At 56.3% G+C, this 22,100-nt stretch overlaps 1 protein-coding gene across 1 annotated transcript in view; it reads right to left on the reverse strand.

Moving 5' to 3' along the window:
• Nucleotides 1-22,100, reverse strand: part of LOC140399439 (uncharacterized) — a 165,152-nt gene that overhangs the window by 107,409 nt on the left and 35,643 nt on the right. Inside the window, exons 6-8 of the mRNA XM_072489017.1 lie at nucleotides 6,107-6,195; nucleotides 3,533-3,573; nucleotides 904-1,032 (exon numbers count right to left, since the gene is read on the reverse strand). Coding sequence (XP_072345118.1) covers nucleotides 904-1,032; nucleotides 3,533-3,573; nucleotides 6,107-6,195 — 259 coding nt within the window. The remainder of the gene's footprint in view (nucleotides 1-903; nucleotides 1,033-3,532; nucleotides 3,574-6,106; nucleotides 6,196-22,100) is intronic.

Below are 22,100 nucleotides of genomic sequence, written 5' to 3' on the forward strand. Positions count from 1 at the left end.
GGCACTCCCTCAGCACTGACCCTCCGACAGTGCGGCACTCCCTCAGTACTGACCCTCCGACAGTGCGGTGCTCCCTCAGCACTGACCCTCCGACAGTGCGGTGCTCCCTCAACACTGACCCTCCGACAGTGCGGTGCTCCCTCAGCACTGACCCTCCGACAGTGCGGTGCTCCCTCAACACTGACCCTCCGACATTGCGGTGCTCCCTCAACACTGACCCTCCGACAGTGCGGTGCTCCCTCAGCACTGACCCTCCGACAGTGCGGCGCTCCCTCAGCACTGACCCTCCGACAGTGTGGCGCTCCCTCAGCACTGACCCTCCGACAGTGCGGCGCTCCCTCAACACTGACCCTCCGACAGTGCGGCACTCCCTCAGCACTGACCCTCCGACAGTGCGGCGCTCCCTCAGCACTGACCCTCCGACAGTGCAGTGTTCTGTATGTACTTTATTGGAAGTATAGACAGGGGAATACCTGCGCCAGCCAGATGCTGTTGTGGGTTCACAGTGATTGACATTCTTGCCCGGCGGCTGAAGTTGGCATTGCGCTGTTTGTTTACTTCACTGTCCCCAGCATTTGGGAACATGTAGATTGGGATGCAATCGGTGGGAAGTTGGTGAGTGGGTGGGTGAGGTCAGAGTTGAGGATCGGCTGGGGAGGCTTTGCTTTGAAGCCCGATGCCTGCTGTTCCATCGCCCCCACTCCAGCAGGAGGCAAATGGCCCAGGAGAGATTCCTCACGGTGTCAGAGGCAGCACCCCAACAGTGACCTCAAGCGAGTGTTGAAGGGGACGGTGGTGTTGTGGCTGGGGGAAGGGGGCCATCGAAGGGGGGGATGGGGCAGTGCTGAGTAAAGGAAGGAGGGGGGGGGGGGAGGGGTTAATGTCCTATTCCAGGCCTCTCACCAGCTTTTGACATCGTCTCTTCACGCACTTCCAGTTCTTGGTGGGGTTGGTATTCCTCACCATGCAGCCCCTGCAGATGCCACAGTCCTCCATCACCGCGCAGCCGCCACACTCTCCGCAGCCGAACCGCTGGGGGGGGGGGGGGGAGAAAGTGACAGTGAATGCAAAGCTTTCGTCCTGTCCCGCGAACATGCTAGCGCTGTCCCCACAATCGAAAGACTTGCCCTGCCCCGAGCCAAACCCCTCCCTCACTCGCCAGGCCTCAAAATGTGGGACCCTCGCTCTCCAATTCCCTGTGCTGCCCCCCCCCCCCCCCACTGCGCCGCCCAAACCCCCAGCCCCCCTCCCCCGCCACCTCTGCCCCAATTGAGCGACTAGAAAGCAGTGTGTGTGTGTGTGTGTGTGTGGGGTGGGGGGGGGGGGGGCCGGAGGGGGAACGTGCAGGCGGTGGATGTTCCCCGTGGCGTCTGCTGCCCTCGTCCTTCACGGGGGTAGAGGTGGCGGGTTTGGGTGGCGCGTGTCGAAGGAGCCTTGGCGAGTGGCCGCAGTGCATCTTGTAGACGGTGCACACGGCTGCCGCTGTGCGTCGGTGGGTGGAAGGAGCGAATGTTGAAGGTGTGGGTTAGCGTGTCGATCGAGCGCGGGGAGGGGGCTGTAGTGCATCTTGTAGATGGTACACACGGCTGGCGCTGTGCGTCGGTGGGTGGAGGGAGTGGGTGTTGAAGGTGGGGGTTAGCGTGTCGATCGAGCGGGGGGGAGAGGGGCTGCTTTGTCCTGGATGGTGTCGAGCTTCTCGAGTGTTGTCGGAGCCGCGCTCATCCAGGCGAGTGGGAGAGTCCATCACACTCCTGACTTGTGTCCTTGTCGATGGTGGACAGGCTTTGGGGGGGTCGGGAGGAGAGTTACTCTCCGCAGATTTTTTAAAAATTAATTAATGGGGAGTGGGTGTTAGTGGCCGGGCCCAGCATTTATTGCGAATCCTTAATTGTGGCTTGAGAAGGTGGTGGGGAACCGCCATCTTGAACCGCTGCCGTTCCCGTATGCTGTAGATACACCCACAGTGCTGTTCCCCTCTGACCTGCTCTGGTAGCCACAGTATTTATACGGCTGGGTCCAGTTCAGTTTCTGATCAATGGTAACCCCAGGATGTTGATTGTGGGGGATTCAGCGATGGTAATGCCATTGAATGTCAAGGGAGAAGGGGCGACACGCTGATGCAATGGGTGCTGTCTCAGGACGCTGAGAACCCGGGTTCAATCCCGGCTCTGGGTCACTGTCCGTGTGGAGTTTGCACTTTCTCCCATTGTCTGCGTGGATCTCACCCCCACAACCCGAAGATGTGCAGGGTAGGTGGATTGGCCACGCTAAATTGCCCCTTAACTGGGAAAATAAAATTGGATACTTTATATTGTCCTGGAAGTGCCCTTTGAGAAATGTTTTTGTCTTATCACATGGCTTCAGTGATGTCAGTGTGTAGGTGGAGCTGGGCTGTGGCTGTGTGGGTTTTACTTTTGTTTTGAGTTTTGGGCTGGTTTGAACTGCACAGATTGAAAGAAGTGTCTCTCTAACTTCATTTTAAAAGCTGTTTCCAGACTACTTGGTAACTTAAAAGAGATCATTGCTTTCTGGCGGAATTCAAACCTGCTGTTTCAAAAGAAGAGCATCACTAACAAGTCTTACACCAGTAAGAATGCCGTGTGCTGGGCTACACCTTTGAAAAGGGGTTTCTGGTTTTAGTTGGATGTTGTTATAGAATTGGAACAGTTAAGGGGAAATTCATTAAGGGTTATAGATAGAGAGATTGAATAAACTCGGTTTGTTCTCACTGGAACGAAGGAGGTTGAGGGGCGACCTGATAGAGGTCTACAAAATTATGAGGGGCATAGACAGAGTGGATAGTCAGAGGCTTTTCCCCAGGGTAGAGGGGTCAATTACTAGGGGGCACAGGTTTAAGGTGCGAGGGGCAAGGTTTAGAGGAGATGTACGAGGCAAGTTTTTTTACACAGAGGGTAGTGGGTGCCTGGAACTCGCTGCCGGAGGAGATGGTGGAAGCAGGGACGATAGTGACGTTTATCTTGACAAATACATGAATAGGATGGGAATAGAGGGATACGGACCCAGGAAGTGTAGAAGATTGTAGTTTAGTCGGGCAGCATGGTCGGCACGGGCTTGGAGGGCCGAAGGGCCTGTTCCTGTGCTGTACTTTTCTTTGTTCTTGTTCGATTACTGTAGCTGTCTGGGGTCTTTATGGTTGTAGCTGATAAAAATTCTTACTGTGTGTGTTTATAATAATACACTTTGGAGTTTTCTGATCCCTGGCCCATAACAATATTAATGTCACGGGGCGGTGGTTAGATTCTCTCATATTGGAGGCAGTCATTGCCTGGCACTTGTGTGCTGTGAATGTAACTTGCCACTTGTCAGTCCGAGCCAGGTCTTGCTGCATTTGGACACTGACTGCACCCTGGCAGAATGGGAAGATGCTCCGAGTGCCCCCTCCGGATGCTGTACCCCAGCAACGAGCACAGCGGGGACACGGGCGAGATCTGGGAAAGCATTACGCAGGCGGACATCAAGGCGCCTGCCAGTAACTCCAAAGAAGCTGAGGTACAACACAACGCATTCTCACCTTGTAGTAGTTCAACTTCCTCCCAAGCTCCCGGCGTCTCGCTAGGGTAGAGGGGAAGAAACAGAAGAGAAACGGTTTAAAAAAATAAATGCCGCCGAGAGACGTCATTGGAGCCATTGTTGCCAGGGCACAGATTACTGACCAGTTGCTGCTCACAGCTTCCGAAACCCAGCGCACTCCCCACTCCCCAGGCTCTTTAGACCCTCTTTGAATTTCCTAAGCTTTTCCTGGTGATCAGACCCCCTCGTTGCCACCCAACACCCCCCCCCCCACCCCTCAAAAACCACTTACCCGAGTTAACCCATTGATGTACTGGGTCTTGTGCATTGCCACCCATTCCATTCCCCAGGCAGGAGGTACAGTTGTGTTCGCGCATGCGTGCTTGTGTACGTGTGTGCTCGTGTGCAGGTTTGCGTGCACATGCTCGTGTGCACGGCGCTCGTTTTCCTCTGAGGGGTATGGGTTTCGCCTACCAGACTGGCATTTGCTGCGCACCACTAATTGTCCTTCAAATTGGGCACTTCGCTGGGGTCAGGTCTCAAAGCCACAGCTGGGAAGGTGGGTCAGGTACCACTCACACACGTGCATGTGGTAACGCAAACAAGTACGCATGCACACAAACACATGCCTCACAAATACACACATAGATTCGCATACACACATACACGTATGCGTGCACATTCCAAACATGTGCGCACGCAAACATGTGCATGCGCACACAAAACCATGCACGCAAACACAAATATGTGCACACATGCACACGCAAACACGTGCATGCTCACACACACAAATGTGCACATGCTCGCGCGCACAAACGCACACGTGTACACAAGCCCCTGCGGATGCATACAAGCACAGGCGCGCACACAAACACGTGCATGCTCACATACAGAAACACGTGCACACTCATGCACAAACACATGCATGCACAAACATGTGCCCATGTACAAACCCATACGTGCATACACAAACATGTGCACGCAAACAACCACGTACGAGCGCACATAAACATGTGTGAGCACACACAAACACATGCATGCACAAACACAGCTGCATGTAGAAACACATGCATGCTTGCAAACACGTGCATCTGCAGAAATACATGCATGCACAAACACGTGCATGCGCAGAGACACGTGTACACTCACATACAAAAAAAGTGTGCGCACATACACATGGGAATGCGCACAAGCACGTGCACGCTTGCAAACACGTGTACACACAAACACCTGCACACAGACACTCAAACACGAGCACACAAAGAGGCACATGTAACACAAAACACGGGCGCGCCCACACAAACACGAGCACACCCACACAAACACAGGCGCGCCCACACAAACACGAGCACACCCACACAAACACAGGCGCGCCCACACAAACACGAGCACACCCACACAAACACAGGCGCGCCCACACAAACACGAGCACACCCACACAAACACAGGCGCGCCCACACAAAACACGAGCACACCCACACAAACACAGGCGCGCCCACACAAACACAGGCGCGCCCACACAAACACAGGCGCGCCCACACAAACACAGGCGCGCCCACACAAACACGAGCACACCCACACAAACACGAGCACACCCACACAAACACAGACGCGCCCACACAAACACAGACGCGCCCACACAAACACAGACGCGCCCACACAAACACAGACGCGCCCACACAAACACAGGCGCGCCCACACAAACACAGGCGCGCCCACACAAACACAGGCGCGCCCACACAAAACACAGGCGCGCCCACACAAACACAGGCGCGCCCACACAAACACAGGCGCGCCCACACAAACACAGGCGCGCCCACACAAACACAGGCGCGCCCACACAAACACAGGCGCGCCCACACAAACACAGGTGCGCCCACACAAACACGAGCACGCCCACACAAACACAGGCGCGCCCACACAAACACAGGCGCGCCCACACAAACACAGGCGCGCCCACACAAACACAGGCGCGCCCACACAAACACAGGCGCGCCCACACACACAGGCGCGCCCACACAAACACAGGCGCGCCCACACAAACACAGGCGCGCCCACACAAACACAGGCGCGCCCACACAAACACAGGCGCGCCCACACAAACATGGGCACCCACAGAGACACGGGCAGCCACACAAACACGGGTGCGAGCACACAAACACATACGCACACAAACATGTGCGCACATACAAACACACGCATGCACGCTCGCAAACACAAATGCGCATGCGCCCAGAAAGATGCGTGCACTCACACAACACGTGCGCGCACTCACCCATATATGTGCATACACACAAACACCTGCTTGTGTGTGGGCGCACGCGGGTTTGTGTTAGTGACGCACATGTTAGTGAGGGGTACTTGACCCATAATCGGGTGGCTTGGAGGATTTTTAAAAAGCTGACAGGGGAGGGTTGTGAAGACTGCCTGGTTCCCTTGACGGAGGTTGGGGTAGTGGGGGGGGTAGGGATGGGCGAGTCCCTGATGCAGCCAAGTGGGGCAGAGAGAGGGAAGGGAATGACAGGATTGGGGTGGGGTGGCATGGTTCACCGGGCTGCGGGTTCGGAATACTTGCCTCGACATTCAGCGCAGTAGAATTTGAATCTCCTCTTGCGAGCTCCAAACATCACCCCGGGCACCCACTGCTGACAGTCCTCACAGCACCTGTGTGAATACGAGAGACAGTCTGAGCTGCCAGTGGCAAAGGCCCCTCCCCACCCCCATCATCAGGCCCCTCGCTACCCCCATCATCACCCCTCCCCACCCCAAACCAGGCTCCTCTGTGGTCCCCAAGCACTAAAGCTGCTGGGTCACACTGCTGCACAGCGGCAAATGGTCAATGAGTCAACGGGCAAGTTGGAGAGAAATGGAAATATGATGCCAGATGCTCAGGAGATCAGACAAGTCCAGACAGACTGCAGCTCTGGCCTCTCGGAAAGTGCATGTCGAAGGGTTACTGCTGAGGGAGCGCCGCACTGTCAGAGGGTCAGTGCTGAGGGAGCACCGCACTGTCGGAGGGTCAGTGCTGAGGGAGCGCCGCACTGTCGGAGGGTCAGTGCTGAGGGAGCACCGCACTGTCGGAGGGTCAGTGCTGAGGGAGCGCCGCACTGTCGGAGGATCAGTGCTGAGGGAGCACCGCACTGTCGGAGGGTCAGTGCTGAGGGAGTGCCGCACTGTTGGAGGGTCAGTGCTGAGGGAGCGCTGCACTGTCGGAGGGTCAGTGCTGAGCGAGCGCTGCACTGTCAGAGGGTCAGTGCTGAGGGAGCGCCGCACTGTCAGAAGGTCAATGCTGAGGGAGCGCCGCACTATCGGAGGGTCAGTGCTGAGAGAGCACCGCACTGTCGGAGGGTCAGTGCTGAGTGAGCGCCGCACTGTCGGAGGGTCAGTGCTGAGGGAGCGCCGCACTGTCGGAGGGTCAGTGCTGAGGGAGCGCCGCACTGTCAGAGGGTCAGTGCTGAGGGAGCGCTGCACTGTCGGAGGGTCAGTGCTGAGAGAGCGCTGCACTGTCGGACGGTCAGTGCTGAGTGAGCGCCGCACTGTCGGAGGGTCAGTGCTGAGGGAGCGCCGCACTGTCGGAGGGTCAGTGCTGAGGGAGCGCCGCACTGTCAGAGGGTCAGTGCTGAGGGAGCGCTGCACTGTCGGAGGGTCAGTGCTGAGAGAGCGCTGCACTGTCGGAGGGTCAGTGCTGAGGGAGCGCTGCACTGTCGGAGGGTCAGTTCTGAGGGAGCGCCGCACTGTCGGAGGGTCAGTGCTGACGGAGCGCCGCACTGTCGGAGGGTCAGTGCTGAGGGAGCGCCGCACTGTCGGAGGGTCAGTGCTGAGGGAGCGCCGCACTGTCGGAGGGTCAGTGCTGAGGGAGCGCCGCACTGTCGGAGGGTCAGTGCTGAGGGAGCGCCGCACTGTCGGAGGGTCAGTTCTGAGGGAGCGCCGCACTGTCGGAGGGTCAGTGCTGAGGGAACGCCGCACTGTCGGAGGGTCACTGCTGAGGGAGCGCCGCACTGTCGGAGGGTCAGTGCTGAGGGAGCGCCGCACTGTCGGAGGGTCAGTGCTGAGGGAGCGCCGCACTGTCGGAGGATCAGTGCTGAGGGAGCGCCGCACTGTCGGAGGGTCAGTACTGAGGGAGCGCCGCACTGTCGGAGGGTCAGTGCTGAGGGAGCACCGCACTGTCGGAGGGTCAGTGCTGAGGGGGCGCCGCACTGTCAGAGGGTCAGTGCTGAGGGAGTGCCGCAGTGTCGGGAGTGTCAGTGCTGAGGGAGCGCCGCACTGTCGGAGGGTCAGTGCTGAGGGAGCGCCGCACTGTCGGAGGGTCAGTGCTGAGGGAGCGCCGCACTGTCGGAGGGTCAGTGCTGAGGGAGCGCCGCACTGTCGGAGGGTCAGTGCTGAGGGAGCGCCGCACTGTCGGAGGGTCAGTGCTGAGGGAGCGCCGCACTGTCGGAGGGTCAGTGCTGAGTGAGCGCCGCACTGTCGGAGGGTCAGTGCTGAGGGAGCGCCGCACTGTCGGAGGGTCAGTGCTGAGGGAGCGCCGCACTGTCGGAGGGTCAGTGCTGAGGGAGCGCCGCACTGTCGGAGGGTCAGTGCTGAGGGAGCACCGCACTGTCGGAGGGTCAGTGCTGAGGGAGCGCCGCACTGTCGGAGGGTCAGTGCTGAGGGAGCGCCGCACTGTCGGAGGGTCAGTGCTGAGGGAGCGCCGCACTGTCGGAGGGTCAGTGCTGAGGGAGCGCCGCACTGTCGGAGGGTCAGTACTGAGGGACTGCCGCACTGTCGGAGGGTCAGTGCTGAGGGAGCACCCCACTGTCGGAGGGTCAGTACTGAGGGAGCGCTGCACTGTCGGAGGGTCAGTGCTGAGGGAGCACCCCACTGTCGGAGGGTCAGTACTGAGGGAGCGCCGCACTGTCGGAGGGTCAGTGCTGAGGGAGCACCCCACTGTCGGAGGGTCAGTACTGAGGGAGCGCTGTCAATGTCAGACAGTCAATAATAAATCAAATCGGGGGAATTTAAGAACAGGTTAACTTTGTGCAAGTGCTGCTTAATGACACATATTCCATCACTTTACTGACGGGCACTAATTGGCTGGGTTAGATTTGTCCTGCATTTTATGTGGGCAATTTATCGGGTAGATGCCAGTGTTGTAGCTGTACTGGAACAGCTTGGCAAGTTCTGGAGCACAAGTCTTCAATACTATTGCCGGGATTGTCAGGGCCCAGAGCAGTTGCAGTATCCAGTACTTTCAGCCATTCCTTGGTATCATGTGGAGTGAATCGAATTGGCTGAAGACTGACATCTGTGATGCTGGGGACCTCGGAGGAGACCGAGATGGATCATCTGCTCGGCATTTCTGGCTAAAAATCGTTGCAAAAGCTTTGGATCTTGTCTTTTACACTGATGTGCTGGGCTCGTCCATCATTGGGGATTGGGATATTGGATTGGATTGGATTTGTTTAGTGTCACGTGTACCGAGGTGCAGTGAAAAGTATTTTTCTGCGAGCAGCTCAACAGATCATTAAAGACGTGGAAAGGAAATAAAAGAAAAATACATAATAGGGCAACACAAGGTCCACAATGTAACTACAAAAGCACTGGCATCGGATGAAGCATACAGGGTGTAGTGTTAATGAGGTCAGTCCATAAGAGGGTTGTTTAGGAGTCTGGTGACAGTGGGGAAGACGCTGATTTTGAGTCTGTTCCTGCGTGTTCTCAGACTTCTGTATCTCCTGCCCGATGGAAGAAGTTGGAAGAGTGAGTAATCCGGGCGGGAGGGATCTTTGATTATGCTGCCCGTTTTCACCAGGCAGCGGGAGGTGTAGATGGAGTCAATGGATGGGAGGCAGGTTCGTGTGATGGACTGGGCGGTGTGCACGACTCTCTGAAGTTTCTTGCGGTCCTGGGCCGAGCAGTTGCCATACCAGGCTGTGATGCAGCCCGATAGGATGCTTTCTATGGTGCATCTGTAAAAGTTGGTCAGGGTTAATGTGGAGATGCCAAATTTCCTTAGTTTCCTGAGGAAGTATAGGCGCTGTTGTGCTTTCTTGGTGGTAGCGTCGACGTGGGTGGACCAGGACAGATTTTTGGAGATGTGCACCCCTAGGAATTTGAAACTGCTAACCATCTCCACCTCGGCCCCGTTGATGCTGACAGGGGTGTGTACAGTACTTTGCTTCCTGAAGTCAATGACCAGCTCTTTAGTTTTGCTGGCATTGAGGGAGAGATTGTTGTCGCTACACCACTCCACTAGGTTCTCTATCTCCCTCCTGTATTCTGACTCATCGTTATTCGAGATCCGGCCCACTATGGTCGTATCGTCAGCAAACTTGTAGATGGAGTTGGAACCAAATTTTGCCACGCAGTCGTGTGTGTACAGGGAGTAGAGTAGGGGGCTAAGTACGCAGCCTTGCGGGGCCCCGGTGTTGAGGACTATTGTGGAGGAGGTGTTGTTGTTCATTCTTACTGATTGTGGTCTGTTGGTCAGAAAACCGAGGATCCAGTTGCAGAGTGGGGAGCCAAGTCCTAGGTTTTGGAGCTTTGACATGAGCTTGGCTGGGATTATGGTGTTGAAGGCGGAGCTGTAATCAATAAATAGGAGTCTGATGTAGGAGTCCTTGTTTTCGAGATACTCTAGGGATGAGTGTAGGGCCAGGGAAATGGTGTCTGATGTGGACCGGTTGCAGCGGTATGCGAATTGCAGTGGATCAAGGCGTTCTGGGAGTATGGAGGTGATGCGCTTCATGATCAACCTCTCGAAGCACTTCATTACGACTGAAGTCAGGGCCACCGGACGGTAGTCATTGAGACACGTTGCCTGGTTCTTCTTTGGCACCGGTATGATGGTGGTCTTCTTGAAGCAGGTGGGGACCTCGGAGTGGAGTAGGGACAGGTTAAAGATGTCCGCGAATACCTCTGCCAGCTGGTCCGCGCAGGCTCTGAGTGCACGACCAGGGATCCCGTCCGGGCCCGTCGCCTTCCGAGGGTTCAGGAAGGCCAATCTGACTTCGGAAGCTGTGATGGTGGGTATGGGTGAATTATGGGCTGCTGGGGCACTCGCCAGCGGATTGTTGGTTACCTGCTCGAACCGAGCATAGAATGCATTGAGTTCATCAGGGAGGGGTGCGCTGCTGCCAGAGATACTGTTCGGCTTCGCTTTGTAGCCCGTTATGTTGTTTAGTCCTTGCCACAACCGCCGAGAGTCTGTCTGTGACTCGAGCTTGGATATTTGTGAAACAGTAGCACTGCAGAGCTTAGATCTGATCCATTGGTTGTGCGATCGCTTGGCTCTGTCCATCATTTGCTGCTTATGATGTGCGCAATGCAAGTAGTCCTGTGTTGTAGCTTCACCAGATTGGCACCTCATTTTTAGTTCTGCCTTGCGCTGCATGCTCTCCTGCACTCTTCATTGAAGCAGGGTTGATCCCTCGGTTTGACGGTAATGGTGAGTTTGGGCCATGGGGTTGCCAATTGTGATCGAGTACTTTCATACTCGAGAGAATACAAGGTCAGTCGGTACGACCTGTCTCAACTTAACCCTTTCAGCCCCGGGATTCCTCTGCACTGCACCCATTCCAAGGCCAATATATCCTTCTTGAGGTGTGGGGCCTGGAACTGAGCATAGTTACTCCCATCTGCGCAATTAGTCTCTCAGTGACCCCTCTTCCAAGGCCAATATATCCTTCTTGAGGTGTGGGGCCTGGAACTGAGCATAGTTACTCCCATCTGTGCATTTAGTCTCTCAGTGACCCCCTTCCAAGGCCAATATATCCTTCCTAAGGTGCGGGGCCTGGAACGGAACAGTTACTCCCATCTGCGCAATTCATCTCTCAGTGACCCCTTTAAAAGCCAATATATCCTTCTTGAGGTGCGGGGCCTGGAGCTGAGCACAGTTACTCCCATCTTCGCAATTAGTCCATTAGTGACCCCTTCCAAGGTCACTATATCCTTCCTGAGGAACAGGGCCTGGAACAGAACATAGTTGCTCCCATCTGAGTAATTAGTCTCTGAGTGACCCCTTTCCAAGGTCACTCTCTCCTTCCTGAGGAACGGGGCCTGGGAGTTACTCCAGACGGGGTTCTGAGCTCCAGGATGTTCCATTCCACAAATCTCCTGCCTCCACGGATATGCCCCGTAGAGAATTGCTTACTGGAGCCATCATCTCCAAGGGGGATGTGGTTTCTGAAGGAGCAAATGGGTTTTTGCAAAGAGATCAGGTTACATGGTCAGATAAGGCAGTATTAAAATGACTCATTTCTGAGCTGCTTGGTTGAGATTCCGGAGGTGCAGCTCACAGTGTGTGGTGTTGACACTCAGTCGAGAGGGAAGGCTTGACAAACCATTTCCTTTTCTGTAACCCTTACATCAATTCTGCATCGCCAGTTTTGGCAGTTTTGTTGCTGACGTGAAGTTTCAACTTTCCCCGCAGGCAGACTGTTTCTTTAGTGCGTTCGAGCGTGTGCACGGGCGAGTCAAGATGCACAGATTGGCTGCGTGCACGAGTCTGCCTGCGCGCGCGAGTTACAGCGTGTGCGCATGCTTGCTAGCACGATCAGGGTAGGTGCACATGTGTGTGCCAGCATGCATTAAACGTGTGCGCAGGCCTGTCAGCATTCTTGCGTGAGGGGGGACTTGGGCATGGAAGAGGTTGTTGGAGCGAATAGGGGTGAACCAGAGCGGACGAGGGAGCCGGAGCGAGGGCGAGGGAGCCGGAGCGAGCGAAGGGAGCCGGAGCGAGGGCGAGGGAGCCGGAGTGAGCGCGAGGGAGCTGGAGCGAGCGCGAGGGAGACGGAGCGAGCGCGAGGGAGACGGAGCGAGCGCGAGGGAGACGGAGCGAGCGCGAGGGAGACGGAGCGAGCGCGAGGGAGACGGAGCGAGGGCGAGGGAGCCGGAGCGAGGGCGAGGGAGCCGGAGCGAGGGCGAGGGAGCCGGAGCCGGAGCGAGGGCGAGGGAGCCGGAGCCGGAGCGAGGGCGAGGGAGCCGGAGCGAGGGCGAGGGAGCCGGAGCGAGGGCGAGGGAGCCGGAGCGAGCGCGAGGGAGCCGGAGCGAGCGCGAGGGAGCCGGAGCGAGCGCGAGGGAGCCGGAGCGAGCGCAAGGGAGACGGAGCGAGCGCGAGGGAGACGGATCGAGCGCGAGGGCAACAGAGCACGCGCGAGGGAGGCAGTGCGAGCGCGAGGGAGACGGAGCGAGCGCGAGGGAGCCGGAGCGAGCGCAAGGGAGACGGAGCGAGCGCGAGGGAGACGGATCGAGCGCGAGGGAGACGGATCGAGCGCGAGGGCAACAGAGCACGCGCGAGGGAGGCAGTGCGAGCGCGAGGGAGACGGAGCGAGCGCGAGGGAGACGGAGCGAGCGCGAGGGAGACGGAGCGAGCGCGAGGGAGACGGAGCGAGCGCGAGGGAGACGGAGCGAGCGCGAGGGAGACGGAGCGAGCGCGAGGGAGACGGAGCGAGCGCGAGGGAGACGGAGCGAGCGCGAGGGAGACGGAGCGAGCGCGAGGGAGACGGAGCGAGCGCGAGGGAGACGGAGCGAGCGCGAGGGAGACGGAGCGAGCGCGAGGGAGACGGAGCGAGCGCGAGGGAGACGGAGCGAGCGCGAGGGAGACGGAGCGAGCGCGAGGGAGACGGAGCGAGCGCGAAGGGAGACGGAGCGAGCGCGAGGGAGACGGAGCGAGCGCGAGGGAGGCGGAGCGAGCGCGAGGGAGACGGAGCGAGCGCGAGGGAGACGGAGCGAGCGCGAGGGAAACGGAGCGAACGCGAGGGAGACGGAGCGAGCGCGAGGGAGCCGGTGCGAGCGCGAGGGAGACGGAGCGAGAGCGAGGGAGCCAGTGTGAGCGCGAGGGAGACGGAGCGAGCGCGAGGGAGACGGAGCGAGCGCGAGGGAGACGGAGCGAGCGCGAGGGAGACGGAGCGAGCGCGAGGGAGACGGAGCGAGCGCGAGGGAGACGGAGCGAGCGCGAGGGAGACGGAGGGAGCGCGAGGGAGACGGAGCGAGCGCGAGGGAGACGGAGCGAGAGCGAGGGAGCCAGTGCGAGCGCGAGGGAGCCAGAGCAAGTTAGCCAGTGTGTCACCGGGTGTGAGCGAGCGTGTCAGTGGGCGCGTTACGAGTGTCTGTTGGGCTGTGCACGCAAGCGAGCACATGCGCCAAGAATGTGCCGCAAGTTAGAGTGCACGCCTGTGCCAGCGTGCGCTTGTGAGAGTCCGTGTGGCCGAGTCCAAGTGCGTGCTCCTGCGAGCGTGTCAGAGTGAGCAAACATGCGTGCGTAAAAGTGAGTGTCCGTATGTTTACACCCATTCCTGGGAAAAACTATATCTGTGCGGCCTTGAGTTCAGACTGGTCTGATTGACGCTGTTCAAATAATTAAAGGATTTAAAAAATATATTATTTGACGGGATGTGAGCTGGGCCTGCAAATCGGGCCGTCCTCAACTCCATTTCGCAAGGTGTTTTGAGAGTTGACCACATTGTTGTGTGCGTGTGTGTGTCCAGGATGAGGGGGTCTGGAGTCACATGTAGGCCAGACTGGGGTACGGGTGACAGATTTAACTCCTACAAGGGACATTAGTGAACCAGACGGGCTTTGATGACAACCGACAATAGTTTCATGAACATCTTTAGACTTTTAATTCAAAGTTTTATTGAATTCAAATTTCACCGAGTTCCTGTGGTGGGACACGAACCCCAAATCTGGGCCTGGATTCCTGGCTCAGTGACATTAGCAGTGCCTCCCCCAGGGAGGAGGGGGGGGGGTGTTTAGAAGCAGAAGGAAGGAAGGAACATTCCGGAGATGCATTCCTCCGCACATTCTGGGCCCTTCTCCCCCTCTCCACCCGTGTGTGTGGATTCTGCGTCTCAATGGGGGTTGCGAAAGCTGAGCTTGGCCAATCTTTGTTGCGTGCTGAGGGCTACGGAACCCAGCCAGAGGGAGCATCGGGTACAATCCCATTGAATGCTGGGACAGTCTCGCCGTGCCGAATGCCCACCTCCTGTCCTGAGGACACCAGCCCACGGGGATGCGCAGCCTCGCTGAGCTGCCCGTCATCAGCCACGCAGCCCGGGTCGAGGGCACGGGGCAAAAACCCAGAGAGAGTAGCAGACACGGTGGGCAGGGAAAGAGAGAGAGTCCCTGCGTCACTGTCCATGTGGAGTTTGCACGTTCTCCCCGTGTTTGCGTGGGTCTCGCTCCCACAACCCAAAGATGTGAAGGGTAGGTGGATTGGCCACGCTAAATTGCTCCTTCATTGGTAAAAATATTTAAAAGAGAGGGGGGCAGGGGCAGGGGGAGAGAGAGAGAGACGGGACAGGGGGAGAAAGAGAGATGGGGCAGCGGGAGAGATAAAGAGAGAGAGAGGGAGACAGGGCGGCGGAGAGAGAGAGATGGAGTGGGGGGGTGGGAGAGAGAGAGAGACAGGGCAGGGGGAGAGAGAGGGGGCAGCGGGAGACAGAGAGAGGGGCAGGGAGAGAGAGAGAGACAGGACAGGGGAGAGAGAGACAGGGCAGGGGAGAGAGAGACAGGGCAGGGGAGAGAGAGAGGGGCAGGGGGAGAAAGAGACAGGGCAGGGGAGAGAGAGACAGGGCAGGGGAGAGAGAGAGACAGGGCAGGGGAGAGAGAGAGAGAGGGGGCAGGGGAGAGAGAGACAGGGCAGGGGGAGAGAGGGGGGGACAGGGGGAGAGAGACAGGGCGGGGTGAGAGAGAGACAGGGCAGGGTGAGAGAGAGACAGGGCAGGGTGAGAGAGACGGAGAGAGAGACAGGGCGGGGGAGAGAGAGAGATGGGGCACGGGGAGAGAGAGATGGGGCAGGGGGAGAGAGAGATGGGGCAGGGGGAGAGAGAGATGGGGCAGGGGAGAGAGAAAGAGAGAGAGACACAGGGCAGGGGAGAGAGAGGGGGCAGAGGGAGAGAGAGAGACAGGGCAGGGGAGAGAGATATAGGGCAGAGGGAGAGAGAGATAGGGCAGAGGGAGAGAGAGAGAGAGAGAGAGAGGGGGGCGGGGAGAGAGAGATAGGGCAGAGGGAGAGGGAGAGAGAGATAGGGCAGAGGGAGAGAGAGAGAGGGGGGGGCGGGGAGAGGGGGCAGAGGGAGAGAGAGAGAGAGCTGGGGGCAGGGGGAGAGAGAGAGAGCGAGCTGGGGGCAGGGGGGAGAGAGAGAGAGAGAGAGCTGGGGGCAGGGGGAGAGAGAGAGAGAGAGAGCTGGGGGCAGGGGGAGAGAGAGAGAGAGAGCTGGGGGCAGGGAGAGAGAGAGAGAGAGAGAGCTGGGGGCAGGGGGAGAGAGAGAGAGAGCTGGGGGCAGGAGGAGGGAGAGAGAGAGACAGGACCAAAAAAAAACAGAGACAGAAAGAGGTGCAGAGAGAGAGAGAGGAAGAAAGAGAGAGAGAGATACGGACACAGACAGAAAGAGGGAGAGAGGGAGAGAGGGAGAGAGAGAGAGAGAGAGACAGGGACAGAGAGAGAAAGAGAGAGAGAGGGAGAGACAGGGACACACATAGAGAGAGGGAGGGAGGGAGGGAGAGAGACAGGGACACAGAGAGAGGGAGAGAGACAGGGACACAGAGAGAGGGAGGGAGGGAGGGAGGGAGGGAGGGAGAGAGGGAGGGAGGGAGGGAGAGAGACAGGGACACAGAGAGAGGGAGAGAGACAGGGACACAGAGAGAGGGAGGGAGGGAGAGAGGGAGGGAGAGAGGGAGGGAGGGAGGGAGAGAGACAGGGACACACATAGAGAGACGGAGGGAGGGAGGGAGAGAGACAGGGACACACAGAGAGAGGGAGGGAGGGAGGGAGGGAGGGAGAGAGAGAGAGAGAGAGAGAGAGAGAGAGAGACAGGGACGCACATAGAGAGAGGGAGGGACAGAGAGAGACATCAAGGTCAGCAGGTTGAGAAAGGCCTAGTCAACCCCCCCATTGTTTTCAAAGAGGGATGAAAGCTTTGGGCTATTTTAAACATTGATGCGTCATTGAGGGGAAGCAGCTGTTTCGGTACTAGACTCAGCGTGGGAGACATTCACAAACTGACAGCAGAGAGAGAGACAGAGAGACAGAGACGGAGAGAGACAGGGAAATGGAGAGACAGAGACGGAGAGAGACAGGGAAATGGAGAGAGACAGAGAGGCGGAGGGAGACAGGGAGACGGAGAGAGACAGGGAGACGGAGAGAGACAGAGAGACGGAGAGAGACAGGGAGACGGAGAGAGACAGGGAGACGGAGAGAGACGGGGAGAGACAGAGAGAGAGACGGAGAGAGGGAGAGAGACGGAGAGAGGGAGAGAGACAGGGAAATAGAGAGACAGAGACGGAGAGAGACAGGGAAATGGAGAGACAGAGACGGAGAGAGACAGGGAGATGGAGAGAGACAGAGAGGCGGAGGGAGACAGGGATATAGAGAGAGACAGAGAGACGGAGAGAGACAGGGAGATGGAGAGAGACAGGGAGACGGAGAGAGACAGGGAGACGGAGAGAGGCAGGGAGACGGAGAGAGACAGGGAGACGGAGAGAGACGGGGAGAGACAGAGAGAGAGACGGAGAGAGGGAGAGAGAGGGAGAGAGACAGGGAGATGGAGAGACAGAGACGGAGAGAGACAGGGAGAGACAGAGAGAGACAGAGAGACGGAGAGAGACAGAGAGAGACAGGGAGATGGAGAGACAGAGACGGAGAGAGACAGGGAGAGACAGAGACGGAGAGACATAGACGGGGAGAGACGGGGAGAGACAGAGAGAGACAGAGAGAGACAGAGAGGGAGAGACGGAGACAGACAGGGAGAGACAGAGAGAGACGGAGAGGCAGAGAAACAGAGAGACGGAGAAAGACAGAGAGAGACAGAGAGAGATGGTGAGACGGAGAGAGACGGGGAGACAGAGAGAGGGGGAGGAAGGGAGGGAGGGGGGAGGAGGCAGACATAGGGAGAGCGACATAGACAGGAGAGAGACAAGTAGGAGGGAGATAGAGAGAGAGGGGGCCAGAGAGGGGGGGGGGGGGGGGTTAGTGCCGAGGGAGGTGAGGGGGTCGAAAGAGGGGGCGAGGGAGGAAAGGGAGCCGAGGTAAGGCTGAGGGAGAGGGGCCGAGAGAGAGAGGCTAAGGGAGAGGGGGGGCTAGGGAGGGGGGCGAGCAAGGGAGAAGGGGAAAGAGGGGGGCGAGCGAGGGGGGGGGCCGAGCGAAAGGCGCTGAGAGTTAGGGAGAGAGACCGAGGCAGGGGAGTCGAAGGAGAGGGGCCAGATGAGGGAGGGCTGAAAGGGAGGGAGGGGAATCCAGGGGAGGAATCCAGGGGGAGGGAATCCAGGGGGAGGGAATCCAGGGGGAGGGAGGCGGTCAGGGGAGGAAGGGACTAAGTGAGATAGAGAGGAGAGAAAACATCAACGCAACAAACTCAAATAGTCAGCAATTAGTGGTTTACATCCATCTCCCTCACACAGTCACTCAGTAACCCCTATTCCCCAGCACCCTGTGTTACTGACTGTATCTCTACTGATGTTAATCCAGCTCGCTCACACTGTCACTCAGTAACCCCTCTCCCCCAGCACCCTGTGTTACTGACTGTATCTCTACTGATGTTAATCCAGCTCCCTCACACTGTCACTCAGTAACCCCTCTCCCCCAGCACCCTGTGTTACTGACTGTATCTCTACTGATGTTAATCCAGCTCCCTCACTGTCACTCAGTAACCCCTCTCCCCCAGCACCCTGTGTTACTGACTGTATCTCTACTGATGTTAATCCAGCTCCCTCGCACTGTCACTCAGTAACCCCTCTCCCCCAGCACCCTGTGTTACTAACGGTATCTCTACTGATGTTAATCCAGCTCCCTCACACTGTCACTCAGTAACCCCTCTCCCCCAGCATCCTGTGTTACTGACTGTATCTCTACTGATGTTAATCCAGCTCCCTCACACTGTCACTCAGTAACCCCTCTCCCTCAGCACCCTGTGTTACTGACTGTATCTCTACTGATGTTAATCCAGCTCCCTCACACTGTCACTCAGTAACCACTCACCCCCAGCACCCTGTGTTACTGACTGTATCTCTACCAATGTTAATCCAGCTCCCTCACACTGTCACTCAGTAACCTCTCCCCCAGCACCCTGTGTTACTGACTGTATCTCCACTGATGTTAATCCAGCTCCCTCACACCGTCACTCAGTAACCCCTCTCCCCCAGCACCCTGTGTTACTGACTGTATCTCTGCTGATGTTAATCCAGCTCCCTCACAGTCACTCAGTAACCCCTCTCCCCCCAGCAACCTGTGTTACTGACTGTATCTCTACTGATGTTAATCCAGCTCCCTCACAGTCACTCAGTAACCCCTCCCTCCCAGCACCCTGTGTTACTGACTGTATCTCTACTGATGTTAATCCAGCTCCCTCACACTGTCACTCAGTAACCCCTCTCTCCCAGCACCCTGTGTTACTGACTGTATCTCTACTGATGTTAATCCAGCTCCCTCACACTGTCACTCAGTAACCCCTCTCCCCCAGCACCCTGTGTTACTGACTGTATCTGTACTGATGTTAATCCAGCTCGCTCACACTGTCACTCAGTAACCTCTCTCCCCCCAGTACCCAGTGTTACTGACTGTATCTCTACTGATGTTAATCCAGCTCCCTCACACTGTCACTCAGTAACCTCTCCCCCAGCACCCTGTGTTACTGACTGTATCTCTGCTGATGTTAATCCAGCTCCCTCACACTGTCACTCAGTAACCCCTCTCCCCCAGCATCCTGTGTTACTGACTGTATCTCTACTGATGTTAATCCAGCTCCCTCACACTGTCACTCAGTAACCCCTCTCCCCAAGCACCCTGTGTTACTGACTGTATCTCTACTGATGTTAATCCAGCTCCCTCACACTGTCACTCAGTAACCCCTCTCCCCCAGCACCCTGTGTTACTGACTGTATCTCTACTGATGTTAATCCAGCACCCTCACACTGTCACTCAGTAACTCCTCTCTCCCAGCACCCTGTGTTACTGACTGTATCTCTACTGATGTTAATCCACCTCCCTCACACTGTGACTCAGTAACCCCTCTCCCCCAGCACCGTGTTACTGACTGTATCTCTACTGATGTTAATCCAGCTCCCTCACACTGTCACTCAGTAACCTCTCCCCCAGCACCCTGTGTTACTGACTGTATCTCTACTGATGTTAATCCAGCTCCCTCACACAGTCACTCAGTAACCCCGATCTCCCAGCACCCTGTGTTACTGACTGTATCTCTACTGATGTTAATCCAGCTCCCCACACTGTGACTCAGTAACCCCTCTCCCCCAGCACCCTGTGTTACTGACTGTATCTCTACCAATGTTAATCCAGCTCCCTCACACTGTCACTCAGTAACCCCTCTCCCTCAGCACCCTGTGTTACTGACTGTATCTCTACTGATGTTAATCCAGCTCCCTCACACTGTCACTCAGTAACCCCCCTCCCCCCAGCACCCTGTGTTACTGACTGTATCTGTACTGATGTTAATCCAGCTCCCTCACACTGTCACTCAGTAACCCCTCTCCCCCAGCACCCTGTGTTACTGACTGCATCTGTACTGATGTTAATCCAGCTCCCTCACACTGTCACTCAGTAACCCCCTCCCCCAGCACCCTGTGTTACTGACTGTAGCTCTACTGATGTTAATCCAGCTCCCTCACACTGTCACTCAGTAACCCCTCTCCCCCAGCACCCTGTGTTACTGACTGTATCTCTACTGATGTTAATCCAGCTCCCTCACACTGTCACTCAGTAACCCCTATCTCCCAGCACCCTGTGTTACTGACTGTATCTCTACTGATGTTAATCCAGCTCCCTCACACTGTCACTCAGTAACCCCTCTCTCCCAGCACCCTGTGTTACTGACTGTATGTCTACTGATGTTAATCCAGCTCCCTCACACTGTCACTCAGTAACCACTCTCCCCCCAGCACCCTCTTACTGACTGTATTGGTTAATTAATAGAAAGCAAAGAGTTGGGATTAATGGGTGTTTCTCTGGTTGGCAATCAGTAGTAGCTAGTGGTGTCCCTCAGGGATCAGTGTTGGGCCCACAACTGTTCACAATTTACATAGATGATTTGGAGTTGGGGTCCAAGGGCAATGTTTCCAAATTTGCAGACGACACTAAGATAAGTGGTAAAGCAAAAAGTGCAGAGGATACTGGAAGTCTGCAGAGGGATTTGGATAGGTTAAGTGAATGGGCTAGGGTCTGGCAGATGGAATACAATGTTGACAAATGTGAGATTATCCATTTTGGTAGGAATAACAGCAAAAGTGATTATTATTTAAATGATAAAATATTAAAACATGCTGCTGTGCAGAGAGACCTGGGTGTGCTAGTGCATGAGTCGCAAAAAGTTGGTTTACAGGTGCAACAGGTGATTAAGAAGGCAAATGGAATTTTGTCCTTCATTGCTAAAGGGATGGAGTTTAAGACTAGAGGTTCTGCTGCAATTGTATAAGGTGCTAGTGAGGCCACACCTGGAGTGTTGCGTTCAGTTTTGGTCTCCTTACTTGAGAAAGGACGTTCTGGCACTGGAGGGTGTTCAGAGGAGATTCGCAAGGTTAATCCCAGAGCTGAAGGGGTTGGATTACGAGGAGAGGTTGAGTAGACTGGGACTGTACTCGTTGGAATTTGGAAGGATGAGGGGGGATCTTATAGAAACAAATAAGATTATGAAGGGAATAGACAGGATAGATGCGGGCAGGTTGTTTCCACTGGCGGGTGAAAGCAGAACAAGGGGGCATAGCCTCAAAATAAGGGGAAGTAGATTTAGGACTGAGTTTAGGAGGAACTTCTTCACCCAAAGGGTTGTGAATCTATGGAATTTGTTGCCCAGTGAAGCAGTAGAGGCTCCTTCATTAAATGTTTTCAAGATAAAGATAGATAGTTTTTTGAAGAATAAAGGGATTAAGGGTTATGGTGTTCGGGCCGAAGGTGGAGCTTAGTCCACAAATCCAGCTCCCTCACACTGTCACTCAGTAACCCCTCTCCCCCGAGCACCGTGTTACTGACTGTATCTCGACTTATGTTAATCCAGCTCCCTCACACTGTCACTCAGTAACCCCTCTCCCCCAGCACCCTGTGTTACTGACTGTATCTCTATTGATGTTAATCCAGCTCTCACACTGTCACTCAGTAACCCCTCTCCCCAGCACCCTGTGTTACTGACTGTATCTCTACTGATGTTAATCCAGCTCCCTCACACTGTCACTCAGTAACCCCCTCCCCCAGCACCCTGTGTTACTGACTGTATCTCTACTGATGTTAATCCAGCTCCCTCACACTGTCACTCAGTAACCCCTCTCCCCCAGCACCCTGTGTTACTGACTGTATCTCTATTGATGTTAATCCAGCTCTCACACTGTCACTCAGTAACCCCTCTCCCCAGCACCCTGTGTTACTGACTGTATCTCTACTGATGTTAATCCAGCTCCCTCACACTGTCACTCAGTAACCCCTCTCCCCCAGCACCCTGTGTTACTGACTGTATCTCTACTGATGTTAATCCAGCTCCCTCACACTCTCACTCAGTAACCCCTCTCCCCCAGCACCGTGTTACTGACTGTATCTGTACTGATGTTAATCCAGCTCCCTCACACTGTCACTCAGTAACCCCTCTCCCCCA

The sequence above is a fragment of the Scyliorhinus torazame genome, chromosome 22 (assembly GCF_047496885.1).
Source record: "Scyliorhinus torazame isolate Kashiwa2021f chromosome 22, sScyTor2.1, whole genome shotgun sequence".
Taxonomy (NCBI): domain Eukaryota; kingdom Metazoa; phylum Chordata; class Chondrichthyes; order Carcharhiniformes; family Scyliorhinidae; genus Scyliorhinus; species Scyliorhinus torazame.